The sequence below is a fragment of the Tachypleus tridentatus genome, chromosome 6 (genome assembly GCF_004210375.1).
Source record: "Tachypleus tridentatus isolate NWPU-2018 chromosome 6, ASM421037v1, whole genome shotgun sequence".
Lineage (NCBI taxonomy): Eukaryota > Metazoa > Arthropoda > Merostomata > Xiphosura > Limulidae > Tachypleus > Tachypleus tridentatus.
In genome coordinates this window covers 107419806-107447045 of record NC_134830.1, presented here as the reverse complement: position 1 = coordinate 107447045, position 27240 = coordinate 107419806, and the positions used below count along the sequence as shown (strand labels likewise).

The following is a 27240-nucleotide window of genomic DNA, read 5'->3' as shown; positions in this document are numbered from 1 at the left end:
AAGTAAAACAAACGAGTTATATCAAATCAAAAAAGTATTTTACCTAAAATATAATGCTTATTTTCTTTGTATGAAGTACTCTGTTTCATGCCTACATAAGAACACACTATATACAAATATCTGTGTAAGTCTCCGCGAAATCAATCAAACGAAAGAACCGAGAGATTACGTGATAATTTTATTATTATCCCAAAGCGTGTTTCCAGTTATGCATTTTGGCACGAATAAATAAAATTATTTTTACCTTCAAAACAAACAACATAGTTATTAAAATCCATTGGTTTACATTACACACGTTGTTCAGTTCAAAACACGTTCCACGGGTTGATTTGTACGTTTATTTGTTTATTTTTTATTAATCACAAAGTTACACAGTATGCTGTCTGTGCTGAGCTCACCGTAGATGTGAAAACCCGATTTTTAGCGTTATTAGTCCGCAGACTTACCATTGAATCGCCGGATAGCTCACGAGTTAAAATACCGTTTCATCATGTAACAGGTAAGATACGACTTTAGAAACAAGATACGAGATTGTTTTAAATATACGTAAATAATTTCAATTTCAATAGTGTTTAAATATGTGAGTCGAAGTCTTGGTTCGTAAGCACTGAAGTACAATAAATGCACCATCGTGAAAGCAAACAAGCGCTCTTTTAACATTCTGAATTAGTATAATATTTATTGGCATAATTTCGAATTACGTGCAGCTTATTGTAGAATAAGGTAAAAACAATAAGCATTTTGAAACAGACATAATACACAAAACACTCCTTTTCTGCCGTACTTTTATGAATAATTTGTTCTGTGTGTCTTCTTTACAACTGAAGTCGTCGTCAATTTATATGCAAAAAAATTACACTTACATCTTTTAAAGTAAAAATACATCCATCATAATATTTTTATCCTTGGTAAAGACAAAACAATTATACATCAAAATATTCTACACAATGTAAACCAGACTCAATGGAAATTAACATTTACTGTTTTTAAAAAAATATCCAGTAGTTTGAAGTGTTTGGATGTGAAACAGATGTTATGTACACACAGTTTAAAAGTACTTACATAATTGAATATATATCCAGGTGTGTTGGAAAACACGGACAATTTAATAAATATCCAAAATGAATACAATCAACTTTTTTTTTCAAGTTCTACAATGGCATTTCCGAAGTATTCTGATTCTACAGATTTTTAAGTTTTTTATTGCTGAACTCGCATCCTGGTTATCGCTGTTCGAGATCCGCAGTTAAAAATATTTGATCACAGAGTAAATGATAAATGTGAGATATAAAAATGTCAATAAGTATTCACGACACAAATAAAATAAAGAGAATAAATAGCGTTATCTGATTATTTTACAATAAACGTACAGTATGTCCAGTATTTATTTTATCGGAACTAGTATAGTAAAATTAGGTTTCTCCATCAGAAAGTTGCATAAATAAACAGAAATATTTCCATGAACAAGGTCTTATTCGTATATTTTATAATAAAGTTCCAACTAAACTAATATCCAAGTGGAGAAAGAAATAGCAAGGTCATCTCCTTCTAAAGAAAAAAAAAACAGAATAAGTATGCAAAAACAGTCCTTTTTATCCATATCTTATTGAGAAGAAAGTTATTCTTTAAGCAAAATGTATTTCAGACTGCTATATTCGATAAAACGAAGCTTTTATGCGTCATAATTATATGGTAAAAAGTTTTATTCATTTAATTAATGCTAAGTGGTTTCAATTTTAACACTAATTTCTTACATGTTCTTCATGTGGGTTTGAAATATGAAAATACAACATATTAAAACCACCTTACACAGGTATTTACTCGAAGATTTTAAAATATAGTCTCAAAAACTTGGACAAGTCAAAATCTCTGTAAATATCATATGTGTTTTAACGACTATTATACCAATATCCCCCCCCTCTTTTCTTACACCTAGTTCGTATTTTTTTCTCTTTCGACGTTAGTAACTTTGTATTATCAGAATATCACATAATATGTACAGCAACACATTTTTGTGGACGAAATACCTACTGGGCAAAACCATGAAACGGTAATAACTCGAAACTCTTTATTCAGCACTTCACGCAAAACTACACAAGGGCAATATGCATATTGCCGTCCCTAATTTTCATATGATCCACTAGAGGGATGATAGCTACTTGTCAGTTCATAAATACTTTTGTGTGATGAAACAATAGAATTTTCGATATCTCTCTCTTACAGAAAAATCACCGTCCCAAAGAGGGGAACGAGTTTTTTGTGACAACGAGATGTGACTCGTAAATCCTTCTATTTACAGTTCGGGCGCGCTAGAATGGCTTTAGGAAAAGAAAGTTCGAGTTATCGGTTTTTCAAGTTTTAGTCTATTATTATTTTGTATTTTCTTACTTATGAAAATACTTTCTTCTATCTCTCTTTTACCTCTCTAGCTATTTTTGAAAAAATTAAGTGTTAAAAATTCTATGGAGGAAACACAATTATTTATTTTCCTCATATTAACCTACACTAGTTACAATAACCCAAAATTAGTTGTCAGTAGATTTCCGAAACTGCTGTTAAAAATTTAGTAATTCAAGTGAAGAAAATCGGCCTCGGAAAGCCTAATTACCCGCTTCAACTGGTAATGATAGATTTGAAACATATATTAATCTTGTTAAATTGACTTTCTAAAAGATATAATTTATGGATCTGCCAGCGCTGTTAGGACGTCACAAAATACACTTACCTGAAGAAATAAAACCATTTAAAATCAAACAGTGGAAAGTTTTATAGCTGTGTTTAATTAAATAAAATCCAAATCTTGTGTGTAATAATATGTAGTAGTAAGAGGCAAACTCTCCAGCAGCCAATAACGTACTGATTAACATTACATGCACTCCGCTTAATTTCCTACATAATTAATTACATTATTGTTATCTATACTCTAAGAAACTAAACAATTTAAAACCGGGTATCAAAATGGACTTGAATTATTAGTAAACTAATTATATAATCAGAGGAAGTTTAACGAAATCAGACTTCACTATATATGTGAACTATTTGATAATTAATTTGTTTGAATAATTAACTTTTTTTGTTGTACGTCCTAGCTACCCAGTTAAAACATAAATGACGAGCCTCACATTTGTGTTACGCTTAAATATTATGAAAAATTAATAACCAGTGAAAAAAGAGTAAACAATTATTGGATTTCTTCATCAAAATGTAATGGTTTTTGGATTTTTTTCACGGAGCTTTAAAAATCCATTAGAATTACGTTAAGTGTAACAAAATATTCAGGTGTACTTACACATGTTTAATATTCGAAGGTTTTGATATGTTTTGAACAACTGTGCCCGTCAATACATACAACAGTGTCTGAATCGTTACTGCAGTAGTGTTCTGATCATATATATTTTTTTGTACACAAAATAATTTTCATCTGTTAGCATGTAGCTAATATAACATCTTTGTTTTTGTCAAAACTAGATTTTGTTTTTTCATGGAACATACATATAAAGCTGTCTTACCACTGTATATACAAAGGACACGTAATGCTCGTTTACAGATAAGTCCTAAAGCACCAACTTTTCAAGCAGGAATGACTCAATGAAATCTTTGTTAATCCGCTAGTTATCTTCACCTTTTACTTCTGTGTAGACTGCTGCCTGTGGCGTGAGCTATCAATATTTGAATTTTGAGGAAATAACGGATCCTGGCCTTCGTGTTTTGTTTTAATTCTGGAATTATGTTTCTCGAAGAGAAGAGCCTGACTGTTCATGCTGAATCTGTGTGGACGTTTCTGAGTGAAGTTTATGTAGACGCGAGCGAATAATCTGAAGATGGTGCTGTATATACTCCTCCTTAGGAGCTAATTCTGCCGCTTTTACTAAACATTGTTCTCCCTTCTGCAAGTGTCCTCGTTCAACGTGCACCACACACAGATTATGTACTGCTTGCACATTCGTCGGCTCCATATCAAGAATGCTTTTATAGCACTGAAAATTAATAATAATAATAATAATAATAATAATAAGACTCCATTCATTATTAACAAGCATAATAAATTATTATGGAAAGAACGAGTTGAAGTTTAGTTACAACATTCAATAATCCAGCAAACTATAACAACTGAATGTGAATAATTTTGTCCTAAAGAAGCCACTAATTAAAATACGTAAAAGTTTAATGTTGTCGTTTTTGTGTTGTTAACAGAAACATTTGTTTTTATAAAAAGTTTGCTTGTTTTTAATTAAAGTTGAATAGTGGGCTATCTGTGCTGTGCCCAAGGTAGGGATTTAACCTCAATTTTCAGTGTTACAATCTCACAAGCTTATTACTGAGCCACCAAAGAGACTTAAAATATATAATTCAAAATAGTTTATGCTCAATAAATAAATATTCTATTTGGATTCAAAAACGACAAAAATCGGTGACAAGATAGATATTTATAAATTTAATTTGAAACTGTTGAGTGAATGCATCTACGTCGTCAACAGAAGTTGGTCAACCTTAAGAAAACCCATTTTTTACATACTTCAATGCAAAATAAAATAGTTTTAATTTTTTCAGTTTAAGATATATTAATTTACACATTTTGAAAGTGATGAAATTGAATCGTCTGTTTTATTGAAAAAAAAACCTCCCAACTTTGTTGTTTTGTAAATCAAAGTCATCATTGAAACTTAAATAAATGAAGCGATTAAACAATACTGAACAAAGTTAAGTAGCTTATATCTGATATCGATAAGTATTTATGATAACAAATCACTTTCTAGTGGCATGCAGGCAAGCAAGTTCTGCTTTGAAGTGACGTGCTGACGTAGGAGAATTAGTAGTTTTTAGTTTTTGAAAAGCAAAACTTTGTTCATGTGAAGTCAAATAATAAACTTTTATTCCTAAACCTTTTGCCTGTATCATGTTACAAAATTTAAAATATCCACGAAAATGTGACTGAATGACTGGGAGTGGGCTTTATTTCTTCTTTTTGTTTTATGACACAAAGGCTTGTTGAAAAGTTATTTATATTAGCAGTTACAGGTAATCTAAATGACGATGCATGATTTAGTAGGATACGTCATAATTAACTAATGATGTGTACAATGACACCAATTCATCATTATAATTAGTTCGGGTACGAAGCATTAAAGAAAGATAGTGGATCATTCTTATTATCACCATAACTTTTATTTTTGGAACATATTATTCCTTATAAATATTTAACGCAATTAAAATTTATTCTATGAAAAAAAAAAGTACATTATTTATCATGAAAAGAAAAAAGGAAATACTTGACCCTTACGTTTTCTGCTGCGTCCAAGTCTCTGACATGGTTAATATAGATGTCTCCAAGTAGAATTAATCCTTTCACATGGTCCGTGTGATACTGTCCATGAACAATACATAGGAGAACTTTGTTAGCGATGTTTGGTAAGTTATATTCATAATGATTATACTTTTACCGTATATTTAATTATTAACTATAGTACCACTTCATTTCCTACAACTTTCCATGTATCTCTCTTAGATTTGCTAAAAAACCAACACCTCAAAAATTAACATATCTATAAACCTGTCATATTGTAATTATAATGAATATGATAAACAAATCTCTTTTATTTTATTAGGGAGCCGTTTGTATCACTTTATATATTTTATCCCATTTTTCTTTCAGTTGTGTTTAGTAAAGAAGTATTTCAACCTAAACTATTTCCGACTACGACTTTACTCTGACTCCCAAGCAAATTTAATAACTTTGTAAAACAAAATCCAAGAGAAGTTGGAATAAAACATAAAGTTGTTCAAATATCGCAATAACTAAACAACTCTTTAAAAAGCTGTTTAGTTCGCGATCTCATTTAGTTGTTTTATTTTGCAAAACAATTTTCTATCCTGTTGATCTTTTTAATTTTTAATTATTATATTTTATGAAACATATTTATAAGTTGTTGTTGTTTAATTATTATATAACTTATAAAAGGTTTCTATCCTGTTTCTTTTTAATGGTTTTTAAAGCATTTTTCTATTATGTTGTTTCTTTAGTTATTTTATTTTCTGAAAGGTTTTCTTCTGTTATATAAATATATAACCGAAAACTCGCCAAGAGTATTCATCTTAATTTCGTTAACACTTGCAAATGTTTGTTATTGCAGAGGTAACCAAATCATAGTGTGTCTCCCCCACAGTACAGCGGTAAGTCTACGGATTTACAACGTGAGCTTAGCAGATTGCAACATGTGGCTTTGCTATAAGAAAAACGCGCGCGCGCGCAAAATCATAGTCTTGTCCTGTGCAGTTAAGCCTCACCTCTAAAAGTTGTTTAAGAAAAGGCACGGCCTCTAACGGACGGTTGGTGTCTGATAACAGTAGCGCCAGATTAAACAATGCACTGCGGAAATCTTCCCTTACCTGGAATGGAAATGAGGTTTTCTGAAGAGATATTGAACATCTTATAGTTAAAAAACACAAAGTTTAGGCTGAATATCCTATTGTGAAGTAAGAGATCAAAATACAAGATTTGTTGACATAATTCACACATGAACATTAGTGTAACCCAAGCAATAAGAAATGAAATTATTTAAGATTGGACATTAAACGAACTTGCGATATTAGTAAGCTAGATGTGCAAGCATAAGAAGGTTAAGTAACTCAGACTTCACTTGTCTCAAGCAAATATTATCATATTCAATGTTTTCTCTTAAACATGCCACTAGCCACATGCCGTCTTTTGGGTCTAGAAATCAGAGTCTCAGAACCGTTATTCTTTACAGTATAGTGAAAATAATTAGAATTAATTATCTTCCCACCTACTATATAGGAGAATCAACACTAACCTCAATAGCTTTTTTGAACCAGCTTTCGGCTTCGACTAATCGCTTATCGTCCATTGATAACATTCCCAGGTTGAAGTACACACGTTCATTAACTTTTCCTTTTCGAAGAAGTAACTGTAACCTACAAATCATTGGTCATGAACATGAAAAATAATTCTTGCAAATGTTGGAAGAAAGCGCAGTTATTTTAACATTTCGAAAAGGACGACAAATTTGCTAAAATCACAGAACAAACAATTCACCAACAGAATTTGTGAGGTGTAGAAATTCAATTATCACCATTTGACATGTAACCGGACCACTAAAACCCTCTACAGTAGGTTTTTACTGTGACTACACAACAAGAATAAGCAAACTGCTAAGATTGTTTTATTAAAAACAATTATTTCAACAATTGTAACATCGATTGAAATAACTGCACACAAAGCAGTCTACGAATACCCCAGAATTCTAAAGGTATTTTCTTAAAATATTGCTTAACCCTAGAATTAGCTATAAAGTTTGCATGCCGACGGATTTTAAACACATTTTTCTATATGGCTTATGTATCAAATTTCTTCTCGGTCGAACAGAAATATTATGAAAATTGCAATTAATTACATTAATTACTTTTGGAGTTTCCCCATGCATTTTACATAGAAAATAAAACATTTCACCAATTTTCTACGACTTTTTGTGTTCTATCAAGTAAAAAATATAATAATTTTGTATTATGAAAAAGATGGGTTATATCTGTGATTAATTATGTAAAAAGAAGTCAATAATTTAAGGCTTAATACCTTGTAACTGTTGAGATGTTTAAACTGTGTTAAAATTATAAATTACATTTACTTCCATAACTTTATTTTTGACTTACGTATAAAAGAATGAAACTATATCTCTCAATATCCAGAACTTGACACACATAATACACTTTTATTTATTACAATTCAGCCTCCCAAGGTTTCCACATTCAGCAATATACGAGACTGTAATGACTCATAAACAAAATAATACGTACATTTGTACGCCTGATAACCCTATCAATACTTGATCGGACATCCCTTCCTCTTTTTGTTTTTGCGACTTCGTTTTATATACAGTGGAGATAAATTTTTATACAATAACGGTCAATCAAAATTAAAGTGAAATTTCGTAAAAGTGAATTTTCTGTAACAATATAACAGCTAAATTTGCAGAAAAGGTTGCTTTAGACACTTGGACTAATTGGAGTAAAGTTTAAAAAGTACTGACAATGAGCTTGAGTGACCCAATTCAAACCAACGAGTCTTAGGGCGATATAGATGATAAAATTAGTTTTCTGTGAACTAGTTTTTCTTTCGTATTTTGCAATGAAACGGTGAATGTCACGGTTTAAATCAAGAATTATGATAAAAATTAATTGCAGTACGTAAGAACACTGCTGAGATAAATTAAATGATAACCACAATTTGCAGTATTATATGTGAGAGCCATCGAATAAATATAATACAGCTAAATAATGCGTATTGTATTTGAATGTCTTGACGTGTCTTTCCAAAGCGAGGAACTACTTCAAATTCAATGGTACGAGTACACTATGCAACACAAATTTTATTCCTGGATAGTATGTGCTATTTCTTAATTGTTTATATTGTAGACGTACAGAAAATGGCCATTATTCTCTTCAAACTTTGCTTTTGTGACCTGGATAATGAAATTTAGAAATTCACCTATTTTCTATGTAAAAATGGGCAAATTTGCACATTTTCATTTACATAAGGTCTGAATAAAACAACTTATGAATCAAGATTTACATGTATTTATACTAAAGTTATACAAAAATGAACAAAAATGTTTAGAAGTGAGTAGTTTTTCGAGATTTGCAACTGTAATGTAAATCACTTTCATATATCAGCCCCCAAATATAGTCTCAGCATTCGAATTTGTTACATCTTTAACGTCTACCTCCTCTTCTGATTTGCTGCTCTCTTTTGAGAATGGCTGCTTTCTCTCTGGCAGAGTGGGTACAGGGAGCTCAGGGCAGTGTGGCACTAGAGCAATAGATGATGGAAGGTCCGGATAAATGATAGCAGATTCATTCTTGCCAGCCCGACGTTTGGAAGGGTCCACCATACAGAAGTAGCAATTGCTTGAATGGTCAGTGGGTTCACGCCAAATTCTTGGAATAGTAAACTTCATGGCTCTCTTTTCCCCTCTGTACCATCCTGCAAAGGAGCAAAATAAAATTGTTATTAGGAAGAATAAATTTATTTCATCCACATCTAATGTGTAAGAGGTTCATGCAAAATATTTTATATATGATATTTTTTCTATATTATTGGAAATTAATAAAAAATGATATCTAAATTTTAAATAATCTAAAATTTGTATAGTATAAAATATTACTATTCAAGTAAGCAAAAATTGTCCGTCTTACCTTCTAGAGTTTTTTTCCAGTGCTCACAGGTAAACTGAGGAGCCCAGGGTTTGTCTTGATCCCCGACAGGCATGCCGAAATATGACTTGTAGGCTTCACACATTTTAGCAAATGCTGTCACAGAGTACTTTTTCGCTCTTGTATTGATAAATTGGCCACATACATAGCAGAATGCGTCTGAAGAATACTTGCAGTTTCTGATAAAATCAGATAGGTCTATGTGTGTTCACTTAGGCAACTAGAACTAAACTGAAGTAGTGAGCCTCTGTATATATATTACTACGAAAAGTTCTAGCAAATTCTAAAAGGTTCATGGAAATTCTTGTAAGTTCGAGAAAATTCTCTATCAGCTACTCAGCACTGAATCTACCTGGAATGTTCTGGAAAATGGGTAAATTTGGAAATTTCATTACCCATGTCACAAAAACAAAATTTTAAGAGAAAAATAGGTCTTTTCAATTTACTTTAGGCATCGGTAATTGGGAAATAACACTTTCTGCCCAGGAACAAGAAAAAGAAAACATTTTGTTACATAGACATCTAGACAAGACAGGTTATGATACATAAACAGATAATAGTTGTCATAAGGAACTAGCTCTAAGATTGAATCATATATTCGCAGATGCATCTGACATCATTAAGATAGTTAAAAACAGAATTCACGTTGTTAAAATGTATGCCACACGCCAAATAAAATACTTTATGTTTGTAGCAAGGTGAACAACAGCTAACTTACAAATGGTACTAATAAGAAAGTCCACTAGACCAACAACATCCTATAGAATGGTACAATTAATAACATAACTGATAGTCACTAAGTTCTACGATTATACGATACTTTTCTTATTACCACACGATGTTGCAATTAAATGGCTTTGCCTTAAGCCTAGTGGGTGATAACATCCGCTCCATCTGTATCAAACTGTAGGCATGTACATTGAAGAAGAAAAGATTGAACAAATTCAGTGACCTTCATATACACTGGACCTACAGTCACATTGAGTACATATATAGATATATGGGATGCTCCTAAGAAAAGTATCAAATTACGTTAAATGCAGCCAGACAAAAATACCAGCCGAAACGTCTCATTCAGAAAACCGTGCGAGAATAACTGGGAAGTTAAAATCACTCTGATTTTAAGCATGCGACCTCAAGACCAAGCTGCTTTTACTGTTAATTGTTGTGACCATACTTCATATTGAAGTGATATGTCATGAACTATAAGGATGCTTACTGAAATGAACCAATTATTTTAAATCATATAACTGAGTATCAGATGTTTCATTTTCACACCAATTTGCTGGAGGAGAATGATAAATACTGTTTATATAATCGTAACAGCAATTCTATGAACATACATATGTAAATGCTAAATAAAATTAAAAATGTATTTTAATTAATTGTAAGTTCAACGTGTTAGTTACATTAAAAACAATCAAGAATAAAACCTTGAATTTCATTGTCTGAAATACATTTACAGCAAGAGTTAAAAATGATGGTACATTTGTTACAATACGAGATCGAATTACTTACCGTTCTAACATTCCAACATTCTTAAGTCTAATAAAGTCGTGTATTTATATCATTGTATCAGATTTACAAATTTCGGAAAGGAAAGCATATAAACCATACTACTATCTGTATCCGTTCTGCACGTTAAAGCTGATATAGAAATAATAAATTAAACAACGTTAATTTGCACTTTTTCAAAAGCACTAAGGTTTTTCTTAAATGTAATGTTTCAATAAAATTTTTGTTTTACCTCTCATAGGCTGCTTTTCGTAATTCTGCGTTTCCAATTTCTTGAATTAATATTGCCGAATTCATCAAAGCTTGCTGGAATAAAAAACAAATAGTAATTTATCTGAAACGCAACAATGTACACTGAAATAATAATCAGTGATGTCGAGAAACCCACTTGTTGAGAAATTTATATGCAAAAACGGCTCGTTTGGATTGAGAAAATATTTTACATAAAAGAGCGAACAACGTTTCGACCTTCTTCGGTCATCGTCAGGTTCACAAAGAAAGAGGTAACTGACCGGAAGCTGACCACATGTTTGAAAGGGGTTGTGTAACTGAGTGTCGGAATGTAGAGGGCGGTGTTAGATGTTTGAATATATAATTTTATGTATTTATTAATATAGGTATAAAGGCGTTCCTTTATATTGGTTTATTTTGGGTTTAAGTTGTTGTATAAGTAAGGCTTCTTTAATTTTGCGTTTGTTTATGTTTGTTTCTTTATTTAGTATTTGAGTGTTTTCTATGGTTATGTTGTGTTTATTTGACTTGCAGTGTTCGAAAACGTGTGAAGGTGACTTTTTATGTTCTTTGAATCTGGTTTCCATTTTTCTACTTGTTTCTCCAATATAGAAGTCGTGGCAGTTATCACATTGTATTTTATAAATAATGTTGGTGTGGTGTTTGTCAGTGTAGTTTTTACATAGTATAGACCTCAGTTTTGTGCCTGGTTTTTGAATAAATTTGGTATTAACTGGAATGTCATATTTTGTTACTAGTTTTTGCCAAATGTTGGTTATTTGTTTGCTGATGTCAGGAATATATGGTATGCAGCAGTATATGGTTTCGTGAGTTTTTGATGACATGTATATGTATAAACATCTAAGAACGCCCTCTACATTCCGACACTCGATTACACAACCCCTTTCAAACATGTGGTCAGCTTCCGGTCAGTTACCTCTTTCTTTGTGAACCTGACGATGACCGAAGAAGGTCGAAACGTTGTTCGCTCTTCTATGTAAAATATTTTCTCAACCCAAACGCAAACTAACTTGGCAGGGGTTTAGTTTAGAGAGAGAGAAATCAGACGAGTTCTCTCTCCAACTGGGGTGTTCAGGAACGTTGTGGTTCCTCTTCGTCACCTTTCATGAATTGATATTAGGTTTAGTTTTATTATTTATTTATTAAATAATTTTTTGCTCTTTTTTTTTTTTTTTTAGGGGTGGAGGATGTCACTCTAAATGTTATCTTGGACGGAGGCAAAGGCAGCAACGGAGAGAATGGCCAGGTCCCTTCCCGAAAGGAAGAAGTCAAGCAAATATGAACGTGAATTCAATTCAAACGACCCGACTCAGGGTCTGACAATAAAGTTACCTGGGCTGGGATCTAAAAATCCAATGCCTAAGTTTTTGCTGTGGGGGGAAACGGGAGTGCCCCGAGAAAACCCACTTTCACAGGACAGGCGCCGAAAGTCTTGCCTATCGTGTGCCTGATATCTGAAAAAAAAAAGAAATATATATTATTGACATGAATTTATTTCTTTAGATACTTTGTTGTGTTTTCAAGAATTTGTGATTCTTGAAATATGTTGTAAGGTGAAATGTATTTTGTTGGTGCACTAGTTAATTTGTATAGTAATGCCGTTAGTTTGTTTCTATTTTCTGCTTTTAGATAATATTTGTGTGATATTTCCGTTAGTCTATCTCTTAGTGTTGGTAAATTGCTAATTTGATGTATATAATTTGTTGGCGTGAATGACGGTAGACTGAATGCAGATCTTAGTATTCTGTTCTGTTGAACTTGGATTTTCTGGAGTGTGTTATTTGACATATTGTATGTTACTTGACATCCGTACTCTATTAGTGGACGGATGTAAGCCTTGTATATTTGGATAATGGTGTTTGGTGAACATTTCGATTGTCTACTGGTTAGAGTCATTAGGTGTGAAATCCTTTTTTCTAATTGATGAGTGTATATTGTTTACATGTTTTTTCCATGTTAGTTTTGTGTCAAAAGTGATGCCAAGGAATGTGAAGTTTTTGCTCATGTTAATGGTTGTATTTCCGAGAGATAATTTTATTTTTTCTAGATTTTTCCTTTGCTTTTTTAATTTCCTGTAGAAGGTAATTGCTTGTGTTTTGGTTGGATTTAATACAACTCTCCACTTGTTGCTCCATGTTGAGACGTTGTTTAGTGATTCTTGTACGCGAGACATGGCCATCACTGGGTTTCTGGAGGTGCTCCAGATAGCGATGTAGTCTGCGTATTGTGAATTATGCGTGTATGTTAGATTTGGGAAAGGTATGTCACTGACGAAAATTATGTATAGAAGTGGAGAGAAGACTGATCCTTGGGGCACTCCTGCGGTTATATTAAATGATTTGGATATAGTTTTATTGACTTTTTTACTTGTGCTGTTCTATCTGTTAAGAAATTTGAAATCCATTTAACTATCGTGGGATTTAGTTGCAGGTGTTTTAGTTTGTATTTGATGGCATTGTGCCATACGCTGTCGAATGCTTTTTTGACATCTAGGAATACCCCGATGGTTACCTGATTGTTGTTGAAAGCTTTATAGATTGATTCGGTGAGTCGTGTGAGGTGATCTGTTGTTTGCCTATTTTTCCTGGAGGCATTTTGAGATTCTGGTAGGATGTTATTCGATTCGCAAAAATGGAGGAGACGGTTGGAGATAATTCTCTCCATCAGTTTGCCAAGGCAGCTTAACAGACTGATGGGGCGGAAATTATCTAGATTGGTTCTGTTGGTTTGTTTCTTTGGGATCGAGGTTATGATGGCTTTTTTCCAAGTGTCAGGGTAATATCCAGTCGCTAGTGAAATGTTCATGATGTTTGTGAGGTGTTGTAACAGGAGAGTAGAGCTATTTTTCAGAATAATGTTTGGTATTTGGTCATGTCCGGGGGGAAGTATTCTCCAAGTTCTTGATATTAATTTTTAGTTCGGTTATGATTATTTTTCTATTGATTGAACTTGAGTATGCTTCTAGTGTCTCGCCAGGGAATCGTGGTGAGAATGAAGCTTGGTTTGTATTTATGAACTTGTTGACATGATGTTGGTGTTCTCAACCCAAACGAGCCGTTTTTGCACATAAAATGTACACTGAAGCCATGTCTTGTTTTGATGTACATGTAAATATTCTTGGAAACAAAACAGAAGTGAAATATGGGCCTTTAAGATAACAATGTTGTGAAAGATTAATGATAACGCTTATTGTGCATGATTGAATCCCCTTTTGATATATGCCATAGCTATGTACGATCAATAAACACAAAGCCTAAGGTAAATATAAGTTTGACGCAAAACACAAGTGTACTTAATCAGTTCTCTCAAACAAAGCCCTTATGTAACTTCATTTACTTTTTTTTTATTTTAAACCAATTATGCAACACATATTTCTGTACAAAAAGTTACATAATATGTAACATAATTTGGAAACTAAAGAAGTTTTAGCAGCTGTCACTGATAATAAGAAGTTTAGTAATCCATTGTCTTGTTATTGTGGGAGGTGTGGATTAAAGTACATTATTCAGAATCGCTATTATTATATTCTAGGATATAATATATGCTATGTATATATACATATGAATATATATGGATGCTTAAAATTATTCTTTACAGTATAATATACAACAGTCCATTCGTGATGTTTTACATAAATATAATAAAATGAAAGGTATTGGTTTATATTTCCTATTTTCGATCTGTGTTTACAGTGATCTATACCGCTTTATGTACAAAGTTAGGGTAAAATGTTATTTAGGAAATATGTAACTTAGTAAAATAACGTTTGCCAATGGCAAATTGGTAGAGAAACTCTCTTCGTTAACCTGAAGATGACCTAAGAAGGTCGCAACATTGTTTTGTACTTTATTTTAATTAAAGTTTTAAGACCTATACCAGCCGTCTTTAGAATATATTGGTAAATAAAGTGCTTCTTCAGCAATCGCATTAACGTAATTTTTCTTATAATTTAAGTGATTTACAGTGTTATACATTACACCAATTTTTTTCTTCTTAACTAACATTAACTCTTCTCTTAAACAAAGCCTTTATGTAATTTATTTTTTAATTTTAAATCACTCATTATATAAAAGTTAAAAGGCTTACATACTTATATTTCTACTAGATTGTATGTATTAATGTATTTGTACTAATCAACAAGTAATGAGTTAAGTAACGTGCCTGGCCACGCATGGCACTTGACTCGCAATCTGAGGGTGGCGGGTTCGAATCCTCTAGCCCAACAAAAGTGCTCTACCTTTCAACCATGTGGGCCTTGTAATGTGACGATCAATTCCTCCATTCATTGGCAAAAGAATAGTCCAAGAGATAGCAGTAGATTGTGATGATTAGCTGCCTTCCTTCTAGTCTTTTACTGCTAAGTTAGGGACGGCTAGGCCATATAGCCCTCGTATAGTTTTGAGCGAAATTCAATAAGAAGCAACAACAACGTAATGTGCAAATACTTACTGAAAGTAATGACCATTTGCTTTTTTATTAATTTTAAGGTCATGTGATACTACCTAGTCTAATTAGCGAACAGAAATTACTTCACAAATATTAGTTTTGTAAGAAACAGTGTAAGTGAGGAATAAAAGGTAATAAACGTGTCTTATTGTAATTTCCAGAGTTGTTCTGAATGGCACAACAACAAGCCTACGATGTTGCAACGCTAAATCAGTATCAGTGGTGGGAGCAACATTGTGTAGATTTGTGCTCAACTACAAAGAAAAATCTTTAGATTTAAAAACTTTCATAAATATACAAATTACGCTTTCGTCGACATCAAGTGTGTGCTTTGTCCAAGAATATTTTTGAAACACTAGTTAAAATACAATAGAAAAAAGGGCTCTACCTCATGCTCGGGCTCTAACGTTAGAGCCTTATTGAAATAAACCAACGCCTGAGTTGTTTTCCCTTGCTCCAGATACACCACACCTAACTGAAATATAAATAACAGAATTTTGAATTACTTTCTGACGTAAAATTGAACTACACATATAAAATAGTGAAAATGTTATTTTTTCAAACACGAATGTTACTGTGAAAAACATGTACAATATAAACATCAAAACGTTCCTTTTTATATGATCAAATCTATTTTGTTATCCTAAGAATAAAAGAAAAAATTCTGCAAAAGTCTTTTCAAAGAAGAAGTATTTTCTTACCGCTTATATTTCATAGTTTGCGATCAGGTGAGAACTAAAGAAAGAATACCGATTAAAGAATAACAGGAAAGAAGCTATGTAGCACAAAATATAACAAGAAAACGTCGATTAAACTGTACTTGAATTACGTGACAGATTTAAGAGCCCTATTCATTCCTGTTCAACTTAGTTTACTAAAAAGGTTTAAGAAAACGTCAACAACACGGGAAAACGTGTTTAGTAAATTGATTACTTGCAATACATGTTTAGAGTTGTGCTTCATCAGCAGAGACCAATACTTAAAGTTTGATTAAAAAGGGCACTTACGTTATAGTATATATCTGGGTTACTGCTGTCAAAATGCAGAGCTCTCTCGTACACTTCCTGTGCCTCTTGAGTTCTGTTCAGAAAAAGAATGCTTCGAAGTTAACAGTTATATATCGCAGGTACACTACTTTGTGTACTTAAACTTACTAGCACTTACTTAGTAAATCTCTGCTCATGATAGTGGATAAATCAATGATACTTTGTTTTCTCCACAATAGAGCAAATAAAGGTTAATAATCCGTGATGACGAGAAAACCGACTTGTAGAGAAAATTATATATTTAAAAACGGCTGGTATGGGTAGAGAAAGCACTAGTAGGGAAGCGAACAATTTGACCTTCTTCGGTCATCGTCAGGTTCACAAAAGACATAATTTCACAAAACAGAAAACTGAAAACCAACCTTATTTTGTAATTCCTTTAAAAACCTAAAAGAAGATAAAAACATTGAAATTCTAAAAGCAGATAAAGGAAACGCTATAGTCATAATGAACACGAATGAATACATCCAAAAAATGAAAAAATCCTATCGGACACAAACAAATTTAAACCAATACACACAAATCCAACAAAGACACACGAAACGCAACAAAACAAAATACTACTAAAAATGAAAAAAAGCCAACACAATTTCACAAACACTTTATTCTTACCTACGCAAGACCGACTCACACACATCACAAATATCCGGCATCCCCAAACCTCATAAACCAGATTTTCCACTACAACCAACAATGTCCACATATGAATCGTTTAATTACAATCTTGGTAAATACATAGCATGGGCATTCTCCAACATCAGCCAGCTCATTCATCAAAAACTCTTTTAATTTCAAATCTAACCTTAATCAATTTAATCATCAAGCGTTAATGGCCAGATTCAATGTCATATCCCTTTTTACATAAGTCCCAACCGCTAAAGCCTGCAAGATAGTCTTAGAACTCTGTATCCGAGACCCTAACCCAACAATAGACATTCCCAGCAACCAATTGGCAATCCTCATATAATTCACCACGATGAAGACAAACTTCATGTTCAACAATCAAAACTATATACAACCAAATGGCTTAAGCACGGGCAATCCAGTATCGCCAGTTCTAGCCAATATTTTTTATGACACAAGTTGAAAAACAAGCAATTAATACAGCATTACATCCACCACTATACTGGTACAGATATGTACACGACACGATTGCGGGATTCACATCAACAGAACACACAATTAAGTTTTTTTTAATCACATTAACTCTATACATCCCAACATTAACTTCACATGTTAATAAGAAGAAAGCAATAAAATACCATTTGTTAACCTCAAAGTTACAAGAACCGATACACATTTTAAAACAGAAATCCACCGAAAAATCACCCATACTGGACTATACATTCCTTGGGACTCAGCATATGAAACAAAACAAAAACTCAACATACTAAGAAACCAAATAAACACAACCATAAAATTATGCTCACCAGGTAAAATTAACGATGAATTAGACAAAATAAAAGAATACTTCATCAACATCAACAAGTTTCCTCCACAAACCGTAGAAAACATTATACGCACACACCTAGACAGAAAGCAAAATCAACCAACTAAAGTAAATATATCTCACGAATCAAAAAATCACGAAACCATATACTGCTGTATACCATATATTCCTGACATCAGCAAACAAATAACCAACATTTGGCAAAAATTAGTAACAAAATATGACATTCCAGTTAATACCAAATTTATTCAAAAACCAGGCACAAAACTGAGGTCTATACTATGTAAAAACTACACTGACAAACACCACACCAACATTATTTATAAAATACAATGTGATAACTGCCACGACTTCTATATTGGAGAAACAAGTAGAAAAATGGAAACCAGATTCACAGAACAGAAAAAGTCACCTTCACAGGTTTTCGAACACTGCAAATCAAATAAACATAACATAACCATATAAAACACCCAAATATTAGATAAAGAAACAAACATAAACAAACGCAAAATTAAAGAAGCCTTACTTATACAATAACTCAAGCCCAAAATAAACCAATACAAAGGAACACCTTTATACCTATATTAATACATATATCCAACATCTTAGCACGCCCTCTACCTTCCTACACTTAATCACACAACCGCCTTCAAACATGTGGTCAGCTATCGGTCAGTAACCCTTTTTGAAATATGTAAATAAAGGTTAAATTTAGCGAGGACGCTAAAGAATATACTAGCAGCGACTGCTTCCAATCAAATTTGTAACTTATTGCAACAGTATTGTTTAAATTCAGGAGGGCCCAGCATGGCCAAGCGTGTTAAGGCGTTCGACTCGTAATCGGAGAGGCTCGTGTACAATAATTAGTCGCACCAAATGTGTTTGTTCCTTCAACAGTGGGCACGTCATAATGTGACCACCAATACCATTATTCGTTAGTTAAAGAGTAGCCCAAGACCTGGTGACGGGTGGTGATGGCTAGCTGCCTTTCCTCTAGTCTTACACTGCTAAATTAGGGTCGGCTAGCGCAGATAGCTTTCGAGTAGCTTTGCGCGAAATTCAAAACAAACAAACAAACAATAAATTCAGGATTACTAGAATAATACAAAATAATTCTGCAGTCCGCTTGCCTTAGGCCTAACATTAATTAAGTCTTTATTTTAAGAAAGCACAGCATGACATAAAAAATAATGAAAAAAATGTTGAAAAATGTTAAAACACACCTTTATCAGAAAAACGTTTTTTATTAGTTGTGTCCAAAACATTGCAAATAATAATAAAATTATTGTTATAGACGTGTATTTTACCATTTCTCAATCCTTTCTTAAGTACGGCCTATATCAAATAAAGAGATCAATTAACACTATAAAATCTGTGTATCTTTTTTGCTTTAATTTAATTATGTTTAAACTTTATCGTACTTATAACGTTACTTTATTAAAATATACTTTATTGTACAAAATGTCTAATAAAGTATATTTACTTCCGCCTTTCGTTTGTATCCATTGAAATGAAGTGCTTACGAATGTGTATTTAGATATTAAAGTGTACGCGCATTTTCAAGACAGAAAAAATTGTGTATTATAATTGTTTGCTGTGAGTAACGCAACAACAATTCATGAGAGTGAGAAAAAGGACTGAGCAGAGTTTGGTCCAAAAAATGAATCCTATTGAAAATCGTTACATATTCCTGATTAGAATCTGGAAAAGAGCAAATTATACAAGAAGTCATTCAGGTAAAAATCAAGGAACATCACCTGATAATATAATAAAAATCTACAAAACATACATTAGACCTGTAATACAGGGTGGCCCGTAAGTCCCTACCCATCCATATATCTTATGTATCCAGTGTATCTGTGTGCTGTCCCTCATTCTCGCTGCATAATATTATGCGACGCCATGTTCTGTGAGACATTTTAGTGTAAATGGGATTACATCGGCCATATTTTTCTGTAAAAAAAGAAACAAATTTATAATAATTGCGTAATTGAATATTACATAATAACATATGGCTGGGTAGGGACTTACAGGCCACCCTGTAAAATACCCATCTCCTGCCTGGATAAACATAACACAAAAAGAATTACAGAAACTACAAAAATTTCAAAAATCTATCTTAACTTCAGCCTATAAAGTACCACGTAGTACTTCATCCACATTCATACACAAGTATGCAAACATAGAGATAGTATCTGTAAGACTCTTGCATAATACACTAAATTATTTTAATAAGAATTGGCATAAAAATGATTTAATGTATGATCTCGACAGATACCACGTACATGATGAACGTAGTCCTAAGTACCTCTCTACTATAAATATATATTTAAGAAATATAAATCAAGCTGGCTACCATGCACTAGACGCTCAAAACTAGTTTTCTTTTATTTTATTTTTTCATGCTTTTTATTTATTATTATTATTTTCTTCCCTTTCTTTTTATTTTATTTTATTTATTATTATTATTATTTTAATTTTCCGATAAACATATATGGAAAAAGGGAAAATATATACACATAAGTGAAAAAAACAAAAAACGAATAAAAATATTAAAAAATGGAATAGAAGTAAAAAAATTAAAAAATGGATAAAAGAAAAAAAAGGGCAAATCAAGACAATATATGGACATTGCCCTGAAAAGGGCTGGAGCACTGTGGGATACTCCGGCCCAAAATCTACAACAACAACAAATTCTTAATAATAGCTGACATGAAAGTTAGAGATAGAGGAAGAGGTCTTATGCATCTGACCCACCTGGGTATTCAAAAATTAAAATACCCAAATACCCACAAAGAAGAAGCGAAGCGAGATTAAACTATCATGGAGTTCGATGATGAAAGACGTGTTGTTTTCACTTTTTCTTTCTTTAACTTTGGCTTGCCTGAATAACACTGTTTACTTAGCACCAACACCGTTAAAACTTTTGCTATATTTCATCTTAGAGTTTAGCCTATAATTTAAATGTGGGATTTATTTTACTTTGATGTTTTGATGTGTACTAGATTTTTTCACCTTGCTCCTGTACACAGAAGCATTTTTCCATAATTTCTATGGACGTGGTAGTTCCAAAAGAAATTGTTCTCTCCGAAACATCAAATTAAAACAGGCCCAAAAGTTAAAATACAAATTAGCCTCGAAGTTGGTATATATAAATAGATATATACACATATCAAAAACTTTCATAGTGAGGCTAAAATATCAAAATATCTTCCACTACCAGACCAAAAACATTTTACACTACAAGTTAATGACGACAACAAGGGCTGGTAATGGAAAACGTTTTTCTTTCTTAAGTCTGACTTTTAACATTTTTATTTATATTAATTATTAATAGCAGTAATTAACAGAAGGAAGCTTTCTGAATTGATTCTTTCACCAACGTGCTACTGAATGGCTTAAACTTTACTTTGTTATCAGTTTGAATAAAGGAATTATTTTAATAAATTCTTTCTACTTAACAAATATAATGCTTGTCCAAGAGTGGTAACCATAGTTTGGAGAAAGTGTGTGTATATTTCTTTTACAGCAAAGCACTCGAACCCCTCATTCTACCATTGTAAATCCGAAAACATACTGCTCTCCCACCGAGGAGCTCGAGGAAAGGAAAGAAAATTAAATGAAACTGCTTACAACACTCTTATCATAGATAACTCTACTGTACAACGTTGCGACCATAAATTTGCTTAAATACAACTTAATAGTTCTTTGCTATCATTATTTTGTACTTGAAGTGGGCGTTTGACCGAAACTATACACAGTACATTCTTTCTATTTTACCACAATTACGTAAAAGCTGGAAAAATAGTCAAAAATATATTTTTTATTATTTCAAATCTAAACAGTCTTAACGAATAGTAAACTATATAGTGAATTAATTAAAACAATTGTGAAATAAGACCTTACATTTAGAACAAAAATATTACTTGTTAGATGACTTCAGAGGGGTTGTGTACAACAGTGCGTACTTGCTGCATTCGTACCAAGACAGCTACAATTAAAACGTGCCCACATACCTTTTCAAACGCTTCTAACTTTTCTTACAATAATACAACAACTGAACAGTAATTCTGACATGCGCATAAAGTAATATTGAACTTTATGGAATTATTACCTGTTGAGTTTAATTAGAATATCTCCTCTATTTATATAAGCTTGAATATAATCAGCTCTCATGCTAATAGCTTGTCTGTAGAGCTGTAAAGAGAATTAGGACAAAGTTAACGATATTCAAAATATAATAGCTATGAACTGCAACATAAACATTTCATTCTACAATTATATAATGTATAAATATGAAAAAATCATCCGCACTCTGCAAATGTTTCATGTCATTAATTCGTGTTCTACTCTACAATAAATGTTCTATAACTCTTTATCAAAACATGTTATATAACATTTAAATCACAGCACAATACACTCGTTGGATACGTTATTAAGACTCTTCAAACACATTCGTCGATACTCCATTTGTTTACATACGCATGCGTTTGTGGTGTACACTGATCGTATCATCAGTTAAGTGCAATAAATACAGATATGTAATCAACATATAGCTGTTTTGGAAGACAAAAATACCAATAAGTATTTCTATGATTTTGGAAGGAAAATTATTGTTTGCGTATAAAAATGGCTTCTTTATCAAATTCCTTTATTTGACCAGGTGTCAGTATACCAATAAAACCAGTAAAAATTAACAAAAACACACTACAAAATAGGATTTTTACAGTGCAAGAAACGTCCTAATTCATCGAGTTTTCCAATAATGATCAATAACAACACACACAAGATGGCAGCCAACAAGCAGTCTAAAATGCGTTTTTATACGTTGTAAATTACTCCGAACTTCTCGGATGATTCCCATGTATGACATAGATACTAATGTTGAAGTGCCCTCTAGCATGCCTCTGAGACTTAGGTGGAACTTAAGAACAAAAATATTGCTGCTTAAGGAAAATTCTATTCTCCATGCTATAAGGATACAAAGAGATCATGGGTTAAACTTAGAACATTTACCAGTTGCAAACTATTCCTGAGCAGAAATGTAAGGAATTTTATCCGCCCTATACATCCGAGGCTTGTTTTAGTACACTTGAATCGGCCAAGGAGTTTAGAATACGTTGAAAACAAGGGAGTGTGACTTTGGTGGTACCTAAGAGTTGTGGATGATGAGTGTCTGTAAGCGTTAGACGAGATATGACGAATTACGTTTACCTTTTTTACTACTGGTAGTACAGTAGAATTAAGATAAAAATCATATAACAACTGTTCTAACAACTAATCACAAGAGAAAAGTGTATTTGTAAGTTAAGCATAGTACTATTAGCGAAGAATTTCTGTTGAAATGCATATGTGTGTGTGTGTGTGTGTGTGTGTGAATTTAGGCCTATAACTGGTTTACTTTGAAACAAGTGAACGTATCCTGTAAAAACGTTAAAGAGTGAACGTACTAATTCATTAACGTTACGTGAAGTTTATTTGGTATTATTCGAAACAAACAGTCCAAACGAACCCGTCCAACAATATAATACACCTTTGTTATTGTTTCAAATAGTTGAAAAATACTACACAAAAATATATTGCAATTATAACTTACCGCATCTGCCTCTTCTAAGCGAGATTTATTTCTAGAAATAACATTAGCAAGGTTAAGAAAGACATTCAGATGATTGGGAGCAATTCTTGCTTTGTAAGGCTCTCCAGCCCGAGGTCGAGGTAACAACTCTTTTGCCTTTATAGAGAGGTAATGAAAATTACAATCCTAAAAAGTTTATTATTGATATGTTCAATGTAAGTAAAGTAAGACAACTAACTGTTCTTTATGCATAATAGTGATTATCTCAGTACAAAGATTATGATTCAAGTAATATGTAGTTTGAATATACACCGTTCCTATCTATTTGCGACAAGAGGTAAAATTATATTAGTATTTTCTGTTACTACTTAACACTGAAAATGAAAGTAGGTTTTCATCTGTTAATAGTCTTTTGGATAAAAAGAAAGTATACGATTAACTGTTGCATATAAATATCCAATACAATTACTGCTAATTACAATAGCATTACTAGCATTCACTCTCTTTATTAAGTTTAATAAATTTACTAAATAAGTTTAACAGTGCTAAAACATTTCAGGCTTATATGCAAATACATAGATTGATTACAAACATGTAAAATGAAGGCCTAGCAAAATACTGCATATGCATGGAATTTATTAAAGGATGCTTTAATTTGTATAATGTTGCAATTTATACGTTTGTAAAACAAAACACTATTTTATTTTGTTAGTTTATTAGTGCATTAATTGCGTTTTAGAGAAGACCGTTCATAATGCAGCCTATCCACAAATAAGCCTGATTTAACAATCGATGAAAGAAATTATTTTCTGCCCTACAAAATATAATGAGAATCTTATTCAAATAAGAGAATAATACCAGATGTTTAAATCTATACTGATTTCAGGTCTGTTGGTCATAACCGTCTATGATGTGCATCTTTAGAATTGCATTTTAAATCTACATCGTGTGGGCTCGTTTAGACGTCTTTCAAGCCACTATTAAGAATCTTAATGATATGTCATAAAAACTCGAAAACAAAGTAACTAGTGATAAATTTATTCTAAAAGTCACGAAGTTTTTTGAAAAAACAAAAACAACATATAAATAAAACTTTAACTACGTTTTACAAAAGCATATTTAAGAAATAATAAAGTTCTCCAAGCGTAATAATTTAATGACGTTTTATAAATGTACTTGAAATAACGTACATTGACAAACGGTAGAGTTTAAAAAGCGTTAAATATATAACTTGAATTGCTCAGAAGCAAGTTTCAAGAAACAACAATCATAGTGCATTTCTGTGTTTCACTATAACATATCATGCAGTTTCAAATATTATTCTAATGTATTTAGAAGTTGCCAATACCAGAATTTTGTTTCACCATGACAAGAATTTGGTTTGTCTGTTTTGAATTTCGCGCAAAGCTACGCATAGACTATCTGCACTAGTCGTCCCTAATTTAAAACTAGAGGGAAGGAGGTTAATCATAAACAATCCCCGTCAATTTTTAATCTGCTCTTTTATGAACAAATAGTGGGATTGGATCTCACATTTTAACGCCCCTCGCGGTTGAAAAGGCAAGCGCGTTTGGTAGGACGGGAATTCGAACCCGCCAACCTCAGATTGCGACTTGACTACGGCTAGGATATGATAATAATTATAATAATGATAATAGATTTTTATTTATTATTATTGTAATATTATCCACTTATATGTATGTATTTCTACATCTCGTTTAATGTTTTTTAATAAAAAAAACGTATTTAGCTTATTTTCGATTGTACAGTTTACTGGCAAAGAAAACTTTTGAATACATGGCAAGTAAAACTTGGCTTTCAGAACACATATGAAGCAGGCAGTAAATATTATTAGCAACTTCGATGTGGCGCAACTTGGTTTAGTAGTCGGTAGGGTCGGACAGTAAGTTGGAGAATTTACGGTTCACGATCCACTGCTGCAAAAACTCACTTTGTTCTTTGGAGCCGTAGATGCACCATAAGTGTTATAAGAGTGACTCTCCAACGCTACTATTCGATCACATAAAGGTATCGGATGGTGCTGCTGACTAGCTATTTTTACTCTAATCTAACGTGTGAAATTAGGGACGGCTATGTGCAAATTGCTTTTTTTTGTATCTTTGACAAAATTCTGAAAACCAAAGTACTTATACTAGTGCTTAATAAAAGTTTACTATTGACTTGATTACCTTTGTTAATTAAAGTGTAAAAAAATGTTGTAGTACAAAGAAACGAGTAAACACAAAACTCTTCTTAACAGTTTTCCAAAAAGTTGAATTAAAATACAGAGTCAAAGTTTAACAAGGGCAAAAGTGGTTAATGTGGTTAACAAATACAAGACGTAAATGTATGTGATTTTGATGAACGTCACCTCATCGACTTTCTAAAAATATATAAAACGGAGAAAGTAAATTAGTTTTTTCTAAGCATTCTAGGGTTGAATAGCCTGCTTCTGACATCATTAGTGAATAGCTGTGTTCCAGAACTTTAACCGATATGACTTAAACATCAAGCAGCAATAATTCAACTACATTGAACAGCTTCGTTTCTTTCTCGGTGAAAAATTCTTCTTTATTTCAACGTTTTGCTGCCTTGCGGTTTCTACAGGAGGTTAATACCTTGCCAATCACAACAGTATAGGCTTACAACTAACATTAATGTTTCAGTATAAACCTTCTCCCTCTTCCTCTCGATCTCTCTCACAGAGAGAGAAAGGAAAGACGGATAATGTGTGCATTTTGTACATACATTAAAAACACACTCTTATATTCACTATTGTCTTCTTTATTAAATACACAATTATTCATGTTTAATAATTCACTGGTTATTCGTGTAAAACCTATAAGTTAATTACAAATCACAAACCTTACTAAATTTACTCAAGGTAAGGGCTAGGAACGATGAAGACCGACTCCTTTTTCATTTCAACTTACATCTCTTGATTACACTAACACAAATTTAATAGTGTGTTAATGTACTACTTTTCGAATATTTTATGCAATAAAACGCGCATAGTATTTTTTGTACGAACTACAACAATGCTTCAGTTTTTATTTTCTGTACGTCCGCTTTAGCACAAAGCTATGAAACAGGTTATCTGTGTTCTGTCTATTACGGGGAATCGAATCCCGAATTCTGGCGTTGTAAGTTCATCAACTTATCGCTAACTCACTAAATGACCTATTTCTTTTAACAAGCTCATGAAACAGCATATGCAATTGCACTTTCAATTAATTATTTCAATTCATTTTTATTAAGTGATTCGTTTTATATGAAAGGCACAAATTTAATCCTATTTATTAAGCAAGAATAATAAAATACTTCAAGTATTAGTCAACGTTCTATATAATAAATGTCATATCACCCGTAATACGCTAAATAAGTTAACTAATTTAAGTCTTTGATATGACAAAATGAGATGTAATAACGACACACATTAACAAAGGCTTAAGATAAGTAGCTATATCATTTAAGACTCAAACATTAAGTTAAATTAGCTTAAGATTAAAACAACTTTATCAAATGTTGGTCCACAATAATTGCACACTGCTAGAGGAACAATTAATACATATAATGTTTTACTCAACTGTTCTTTAGGATGTAATACTGAAGACACTCTGGTGGAATGATTTAAGTGTAAAAGGTTGCTAAATAATCTATAAAAATAACAATTCATAAGGGACAAAGCAGTGCTTTTAGTTTCTGAAAACCTTCCACATCAGAGCATA

The 27240-nt window shown here is 32.3% G+C and overlaps 2 protein-coding genes across 5 annotated transcripts in view; both read right to left on the bottom strand.

Annotated features, from left to right (window-relative positions):
* Positions 1-1323: 1323 nt before the first annotated feature.
* The window catches only part of LOC143253261 (protein O-mannosyl-transferase Tmtc3-like), a 199152-nt gene continuing 173235 nt past the window's right edge, over positions 1324-27240 (bottom strand). For all 4 annotated transcript variants that reach the window (XM_076506825.1, XM_076506822.1, XM_076506823.1 and 1 more), the window contains 10 exons: positions 23534-23668; positions 22052-22134; positions 16449-16521; positions 15830-15916; positions 10976-11049; positions 6813-6933; positions 6286-6387; positions 5282-5365; positions 3510-3977; positions 1324-1548 (listed from right to left, as the gene is read on the bottom strand). In XM_076506825.1, the coding sequence (XP_076362940.1) occupies positions 3726-3977; positions 5282-5365; positions 6286-6387; positions 6813-6933; positions 10976-11049; positions 15830-15916; positions 16449-16521; positions 22052-22134; positions 23534-23668 (1011 nt within the window). In that variant the 3' untranslated portion in view covers positions 1324-1548; positions 3510-3725. The remainder of the gene's footprint in view (positions 1549-3509; positions 3978-5281; positions 5366-6285; positions 6388-6812; positions 6934-10975; positions 11050-15829; positions 15917-16448; positions 16522-22051; positions 22135-23533; positions 23669-27240) is intronic.
* Positions 6941-9548, bottom strand: LOC143253262 (uncharacterized). The gene is made up of 2 exons (XM_076506826.1): positions 9211-9548; positions 6941-8998 (listed from the first exon to the last, which is right to left on the bottom strand). The coding sequence occupies exons 1-2, from the start codon at positions 9311-9313 to the stop codon at positions 8685-8687; spliced, it is 417 nt and encodes a 138-aa protein (XP_076362941.1). The 5' UTR covers positions 9314-9548; the 3' UTR covers positions 6941-8684.